Raw genomic sequence first — 8,774 nt, forward strand, 5'->3', positions numbered from 1 at the left:
GGTCGTATTTCTTTTTCACTTTAAGTCTCCTGACTCAGAGCTCTGCCAGCAAGTCAGCTGGCCTCTGCTCCTTTTGTTGGACTTTTCATGGCTTGATTTTGTGTTCCTTTGTTTTTGTTCTTTTATCAGTGAATGCGTTTACATGCACACTTTTACTGGCTATAATCGGGTAACTGGAATAAACCGCTGAATGTGTATACATGTCTCGAAGAAATCAGAATATTGACAGAAACCTAGGTGTATTAAACAGGTTTTTCAAAAAAAAAATAAACCGATAATGAATATTGGTTTATTCTGTTTACCTGAGCACTTGAATAATCAGATAACGACAAAAACCTGATAATAATACATTTTTTAGTGTGAATGTAAACACTAATTAAATTCTATGGTTACATTTTTTAAAGAAGCAAGCTTTGACTTCCGCTTATTTGGGTTCAGATAGTCCTTTTACTTTTTATGAAGTAAAAGATATGGCTTTTTGATCTTATTGTCAATCACAGTGATTTTGCAGACTGATTTTATAGGCATACATTGATTTAGTAAAATTAATATTTAATAAATGTGTCTACATATTTAATTTAATGAATTAATAATTCTAATTCATAATCACTTATATTTTACCAACATTCAAATTATTGAATTATTGCCAATAACATTGTCCCCCAACAAGGAAAATAATTCGAATCGTTGACTGCACCAACTGAGGCCTGAGATTTAAACTGTCACACCAGCAACGGGAAAGTGAATAGTTAAATGTTGATGTAAATGTCCGTTGTATTTTTTTGAGGGGAGGGTCTAAAATACAATGATCACATTGGCAGACAGAAAGCATGTGTGATCTCCATGTCTCTGGTCAGCCACTCGGAATGCCTGACACTGGCACACATTGCCAGATACATGATCCTCATCCTACCTTTTCTCTTAAAGACTTGGACTTCACCCTTTTCCTGGAACTGTGTGAGTAAAGGCTGCTGTTCATCACCCATAGAAGATCTAAACCAGCCTATTTTCTCAAGTGCAAACAGATGTCCATGAACTCAGCCAGCTGAGCTGTTCTTCCTGTGGAGTGACCCATTTCTCCCCCTCCTGGTTCCTTGGACTTTTGTCAGTGCCTTTCAGACAGCTGCATTCTAATTTGAGGCATTCAAGACAAGGCAATGCACAAGATAGCCTCCTTTTTCAGGTTAATAAGGGAGCTGGGGTGGTCCTATATTTAACATGGTGAGTGGAAACCACATTAAAAGGCCCTTTGGCCATCCCTGAGCTATTTCCCATGGGATTGGCTGGCCCTTTTAATAAAATACAGATTCAGTCTGGCCCAGAAAAACAGGCTCTGTACTGACTGTGTGATTAGTCACAGTCCATACACAACATTATTGTTATTACAGCTATTAAACAAAAAGAACAGATGAAACTCATACCCAGGACCCGGGTATGAGTTTCATCAAGCCTTTTATTATTAAACCTCTGTGTGTTGCTTCTTTGAAAGAGATAATGTGTAAGTATTTTTTAAGGTGAAGACATTTAAAAGATTTATAGTTCTCCTATTGATGCTGCTGCTGTTCCAGCTGCTCTCCCTCACGTCTTAACCTACTCTAGCTTGCCCTCTGCTTCTGCCATCAACTCGTCTTTTCTGTTTCTGACAGACTGGCTGATCAATCACTGTCACGAGGTACACATCCTGCCATAATCAGAGTGTAAAGTAAAGGGCATTGTACACTCTACATGCTTTAAAATAGTTGTATGCCACCCATTGGTTTGGCAGTTAAGCACTTTTGTGTTTTAGAGATCCTGTAAAGCAAATTCAGCATTTCATTCATTTGTTATCAAATAGTGGCTGAGAAAATGTGGGAAAAAAATGTCATGTGTATGAGTCAAGCATTATGGAGACAACCCTGAAAATTGATGCACATGAGCCATAGTTAGCTTAACTTCTACTCAGTATCGATGTAAAAACCCTCGCCTTTAACTGTAGTCTGCCGTGAAATGTGTCTTACCTGGATGTAAAAACACAGTGATTGGATAAATAAAACAAAGGTTTCTTCCAGGGAAGGTCAGATTCTCTGGGAGTCAACGGAGCAGTGGAGCAGCACAGATGCTGGGCTGATTCATGATGACTGGAGGAACTGTCCTGAAACTGAAAAGGCGGAACCAGTTTCTGATTGACAGCGGAGTGAAAATATACACAACGCCAGAGCCTTTTCTGTCTCAGTACCATGCGGAAGCCGCCCTGGTACAAACACTGACAAGTGTGTAGCAGCACAAGATTTAAAACCGAATTGGTAAAAATGGGTTAGGGTTAGGTGACCAAAGTGATGCCCTCTGGCACAACATTTTGTCACCTCTATAGATGATAGACTATACAACATACCGTATAAATCAGATAAATTATGCCAGACAACTCTTTTCTTCGCCCCCACTGTTTTCGTCATAAAAGTGAAAATGGTGGATAGATGTTTGGCCAAAACTGTCTGAGACAGACTGAGCTTGTACAGCAACATTAACACAGCAATTATTTACATGACACTGCCTGTTACTAATGCAAACATTATGCTAACGCAACACTTACTCTTCCAGTTACAACAATGCTATTTTGAGCTGGTAGACTCCAGAGTTGAATGTTTGTCACAAAGCCAGATTATATCAATTTGTTTCCGTCCAGGCTCTTGTGAACTTTCAGTGGCTCTCTGGAGTAAAATGAAGGGGAGTTAATCAGGAGGTTGAAGATGTCAGGCTCCTGCAGGTTTGGAATAATGTCCTCTGTATGCAAACTCATACAAAGCACAGCAGGGCCATTATAAGGATTAGACCTATTCAGTCTGTCAAGTTGTGTGATATATCAACCGATCTCTGTGGATTTAAAGTGCGAAGTGAACTGTGACGGGTTCAATCCAGCTCTGGTCCCATTCATTTCTGCTGCATCTCAGGCTGCCATGAGAGAGGTTCATAGCAATCACATCCCATGAAGTCCAGAGCTCTATACCCACGCCTTAAGGCAGCTGTGACCATGGGCCGGATCCAGCCTGCACAAGCCTATATTGTCTTGCCCACGGCAGGTTAGGAGAGAGGACAAGGCCCCCTGGAGGAGATAGGAGCCCAGTGGAGGAAAGGGCGGCATGGCAGACTTGGGTGGGAGTGCTGAAAAGGAAAAATCTTTCAACCCTTTTAGGTGTACGGTCACAAATGTGTGATCAAGGGCTTAGGTTTGCGTATGAACGGTCCCAACCGGTTTGGAAAAGCCACAGTGTACCTGAGATGAGAGCAAGCGTGAACAGAGGAGGTGGTAGAGAGCAGGTGATGTGCTGTTCTGACAACACAGGGGTGAGTTTTTAGGTCCATACCTAAAGCCTTTTTCTCTGGCCTGCACTAAGTAACACACATGTCCATACTTGTTTTATCTTTTGTAGACATCATGCCACCAAAAAAGAGCCATGCCACCCAAGTTAAAGTAAACACCTACTTAGTACTTAGTAAACACAGTAAGTGGCAATTATGAGACAGATTTTTTTTACGATCCCTCTCAAAATCCAGAGCTTGTGTCACGGTACGGCAAGGAGGGTAGCAAACACGGTGATCCCGACCCAGCTACGCACAAACACCTGACTTCCTGGACACTGATTGGTGCTCAATTTATGCACCACCTGTCGTCATGTCACTGCTCCTATCAGTGCCTCGATCCATGCTTGAAAATCCACAGAAGAAATACTACTCGAGCAGGAGATGGTGGAATATTAATGCACATATTTGCTGCTGGTCTATTCCTCCAAAAAGGGCTTTAGCCAACGTTTGCTAATCCCCCGCTCTCGCATACAGCTTGTTGGTGGATATTTAATGTAAGTTATGTTCTCACAGTCCATTATGATGACCATGTTTTCTCCTCTCATCATCCGTTGCTGTGACTTTGCTGCCTCTCCAAAGCAGACACACATTCAATCTCCTTTTGTCGCTGACATGTGAAAATGAACCAAAATAGGTTCAGTGTTTACAGAAATAAAACACTTATGTTACTTGCATGAACATAGTGTAACACTGGGTATAAGTGCAGCTCTGTGTTTCTGAAACATTTGCAACTGATACTAATACAATGTTTTCAATTGGAATTGCAGTAACCATTTTAAAAGGTAATGGTCCCTTGTTGTACATATTTTACATAATATATCCCCCATTAAAATGGCCTTTGTGAGCATGTTCACTTGTGGCTGTAATTAGAGTTTGGGTGACCCTGTCTGTGTGGGTGTGTGAGGGTGGGGCAGTATCTGTTAGGTTGCTATTCACTTTGAAGGGAAACTCCTCTGATTGGTCCAGTCATCAATGTTTATTTAATTTAATCTAGAGGAAGCAGATGTTCATGTCCAGCAAACACAGTCATCCCTCACAATTAGCCTGAGGTCTCCTACTTCCGCTGGTGTTTTGTTACTTCCACTAGCTGATACGTTATCTCAGTGTGTGTACTTGTATTAGTTACTTCTTTAGGACCTCTTCTGACATAAACACTGAGCTTGTCAGGACCAGTAGTCGTCATGGAGAACATAACCTAATTTCTAATGAAATTGTTAAGGTTTAGTTTTGAATTGTGGTTAGGTTAAGGCTACTGTAACCCTAACTGGTGAGGGTTAAGGTAAGGGATAATGCTTAGGTTACAATTAGATTGAATGTAGTGTCCTGAGAAGAATAGCTGTGCAAACCTGTGTGTGTGTGTGTGTGTGTGTGTGTGTGTGTGTGTGTGTGTGTGTGTGTGTGTGTGTGTGTGTGTGTGTGTGTGTATAAAAGCCAGACCATGTTGTTAACATCTCCAAGACTGATCTGTTACAGACTGAGAGGAGAGATTTGGACACACTTTAGATGCATTTTTTTTCCTTTGTTGAGCCGATTTGAGCTTTATCCGTCATCTAAAATGATCACTCTTTCTCATTTTAGTGTCACATGAAACAAGTGTTTATTATTAGCAGTATTACACTTGATGACTTTCTACTAACTATATTTCTCCCCAAACTTGTAGAAGTGAGGACAAGCACAGCATCCTCACCTTTGGGTATTGTCCTAATTTCTGTTGACCTTGTGAGGAAGTTTCATCTTAATAAAGATCATGAAATATTCCATCCAGTCCTCAAACTCTCTCTTTAAGCATGGTGTTGTGTCAGAAGCCATGCTGGCCTTTCAAGGACTTGACTGTATTTTGTGGATTATATCGGTGTCCTCATTTGAAAAATGTAATGAAAAAAATCCGACGAATCATGAAAGATGTTGTGTTTTCTTTGGTTATTGTATTTCTCCAAAGTTTTCTGTTTTTTTTTTTTGTTTTTTTAATACAGTACAGATGACACTGACATAAATCAAAATCAAAAAAGCTTCAGATTCTCACTCTCCAGCAGTTGCCACAGTGCATCACCTGCTGCGATACCCAACAGTACTTTCATTTCACAACGCTGCAGTGTAATTATCGTGATATTATCTCACAAACTGAGATTATATCTTCAAGTTTTGCCTCAGAAATAACTCAAATGTCACTGTTTTTTTCACTTCAGCACCACGGACAGCAGCCTGTTTGTGCTCAGCTCAGAAAAATGCTACTAATAAAAAAATAGTGAATAAAATCAGCAAATCAAACCAACGAGGGGGGGTGACTGGAGCAAGTATTCATGGCTTGTTTTTTTGTCATGGATTAACCTAGAAATCGTTTCTGATCAAATGTGTCAGGCTATAGTTGCCCTTTTTTTTTTACAAGGTTATTTTGACTGCTTTTGAAAATGATTGTTTCATATTTATTATCTTCCATCTGTTCCATCTCTAACTGTTCCCATCCCTGTCCACTTTTTCTTTCTCTCCATTTTTTACACTACCACATAAAGAATGTCAATATTTAGTTTCCAAACGCATCGTATTCCATCAGGGCATAACCGCACACGTCCTCTCTGTCATCCAGTGATTATCAGGTCTGAAAAAGTGCTACATAAATACAGACCATAAATAAAGCTCGTGCGTCTTGCAAGTGTTTCCGAAAAGTGATGCTGTATGTGTTGATATTGACGAGCAGCGTGTTTTAAAATGCCCTACATCAGTAATGACCTTGTTTAAAAAGGACAGTGTTTGGGATCGTGTGGTGCGTGTGTGTGTGTGTGCGTGCGTAAATGAGGCGGGCACGCCCAAACCATGGTGTTAAATGACGCCCGTCTGTTGCTTCTTGTTTATAGTCTGTGCGTCCTGCTATAGTCGGAGGACATGAGACAGTGAAAAGTACCCGGCGGAGGCGCGCCGTGGGCGGGTGGAAGGCCTGTTTATAAACCCACATCTCTTTCCGTGGGCGGGAACAGCAACAGTGTGGAGTGAAAGTCAAGCGCCAGGAGAAAGGGAGAGAGAGACGGCGGAGGAGAAGAGGCTGTGGCGGCTGCTGTGGTTGACCGGGGTTCGCGGAGGGGCCGCGGCGGCCGCCCCTGTATGCGTCTGCAGCCGCGCATGGACGACCACCTCAGCCTCCTGCAATCACCCCCGCCGAGCGCCACCAAAACCCGGGGCGACAACCTGGTGAACCACGGCTACACGGAGACAGAGGCGGACGTGATGACTGTCGTGGCGTGTGACAACATGCTGGAAGAATCGGCGGCTCTGCCGGGCCACCACTCTATGGATCGATACGAACCGGACCACGAATGTTGCGAGCGGGTGGTCATCAACATTTCAGGTTTACGCTTCGAGACGCAGCTGAAAACTCTCTCCCAATTTCCAGAGACGCTGCTGGGCGACCCCAAGAAGAGAATGAGGTACTTTGACCCTCTTAGAAATGAGTACTTTTTTGATCGGAACCGACCCAGCTTTGATGCCATCCTCTACTACTACCAGTCCGGTGGGCGCATCAGAAGACCCGTGAATGTGCCCATTGACATTTTCTCCGAGGAGATCCGCTTCTATGAGTTGGGAGAGGAAGCGATGGAGAAGTTCAGGGAGGATGAAGGCTTCATCAAGGAGGAGGAGCGGCCGCTGCCCGAGAATGAATTTCAAAGGCAGGTCTGGCTGCTGTTTGAATACCCGGAGAGCTCGGGTCCCGCCCGGGGAATTGCAATAGTGTCTGTTCTGGTTATTCTCATCTCCATTGTCATCTTCTGCTTAGAGACTTTGCCGGAGTTCAGGGACGATAACAGGGATCCGATCACCGTTGCGCCCGTGATTAACGGCACACTCCCGTATTTCATCAGCCCATTCTCTGACCCCTTCTTTGTTGTAGAGACGCTGTGCATCATCTGGTTCTCCTTCGAGCTTCTCGTGCGCTTCTTCGCGTGCCCGAGCAAAGCCACGTTCTCCCAAAACATCATGAACATCATAGACATCGTGGCCATCATTCCCTATTTCATCACCCTGGGCACGGAGCTGGCAGAGCGGCAGGGCAACGGGCAGCAGGCCATGTCATTAGCCATTCTGCGCGTAATCAGGCTCGTTAGGGTGTTTCGCATTTTCAAACTCTCACGTCACTCCAAGGGGCTTCAGATTTTGGGACAGACTCTCAAGGCCAGTATGCGTGAATTGGGCCTGCTCATATTCTTCTTGTTCATCGGCGTCATTCTCTTCTCAAGTGCTGTTTATTTCGCTGAGGCAGATGACCCAGAGTCCGCGTTCAGCAGCATCCCAGACGCGTTCTGGTGGGCTGTGGTCACCATGACCACTGTGGGTTATGGGGACATGCACCCGGTGACGATCGGAGGAAAGATCGTTGGGTCTCTGTGCGCAATAGCCGGTGTCCTGACCATCGCTTTGCCCGTGCCTGTCATTGTCTCCAACTTCAATTACTTCTACCACCGAGAGACTGACGGCGAGGAGCAGGCTCAGTACCTGCACGTGGGCAGCTGCCAGCCTCTCGCGGACACGGAGGACATGATGAAGACCCGCTCCTCTTCCACACTCAGCAAAAGCGAGTACATGGTGATAGAGGAGCACGGCATCAACAGCGCGTTCAAGCAGCAGCAGCAGCAGCAGCCAAACTTCCTCACCAACACCAGCAACGCGCAGAACAACACGCAGAATTGTGTGAATATTAACAAAAAGATTTTCACCGACGTGTAGCCATGCAGTTTTAGAGTCACGAGGGGCCTGATGTGTCAACAGTGTGTGTTATGAGTGCGTGGATGTGGATGAGAAAGGAAGGAATAGACAGAGCAAATGTGCGTCATGCTCCATGTCATTCTTATTTCACTGATCTGAATTCATGTTCCATTCGCACATGGAGAGGAAAGGCTGCTGAAAGTATTTATAGGGCCAAATATTCCTCCCAGGAAGGAACTTCACCTGTTGTGCGTTTATTGTGCAGTGTTATCAGCACAACAGGTATATACAAAAAACACACACGCTTTGTTATTATACTGTGACAAATGTAGGGACACTCACGTAACCCTTAACATTCGTGTTAACAAGTCGTGATTTATCAGTGCAGTCATAGCCTATGTATAATATTACACAATAATAATACTTTTTTTGTAATATGTGTGTGTGTGTTTAAACACATATGTAATGTCATGAAAAACACAGTTCAGACTATAATATAATCAATAGAGCGTTCTGTATATGCCTTTATTGTGCGTTTAAGTCTCTAGTCCACGATGCTGCTGTATTTAAAAACAAAACTAACCCTTTGATTATCCTGAAAGTCAGCTGATGTAAACAACGGGGGGAGGGGGGGGGGGGGTCTAAGTGTGTGTGTGTGTGTGAGAGAGAGAGACAGGAAGAAAGAGATCAAAGATGGAGCACACCTCTCTTTGGATGCCTCAAATATAGACCGCTATGATGCA

At 43.7% G+C, this 8,774-nt stretch overlaps 1 protein-coding gene across 1 annotated transcript; it reads left to right on the forward strand.

Moving 5' to 3' along the window:
* Positions 1-6,160: 6,160 nt before the first annotated feature.
* LOC310931500 (potassium voltage-gated channel subfamily A member 1-like) lies at positions 6,161-8,052 on the forward strand (the record flags this gene model as incomplete). The annotated part of the gene is given in 4 exon segments (XM_083894670.1): positions 6,161-6,193; positions 6,195-6,218; positions 6,224-6,334; positions 6,337-8,052. Coding segments are annotated over 4 exon segments (1,884 nt in total).
* Between the last annotated feature and the right edge of the window lie 722 nt (positions 8,053-8,774).

The sequence above is a fragment of the Microchirus variegatus genome, assembly GCF_963457635.1.
Source record: "Microchirus variegatus genome assembly, chromosome: 9".
NCBI lineage: Eukaryota > Metazoa > Chordata > Actinopteri > Pleuronectiformes > Soleidae > Microchirus > Microchirus variegatus.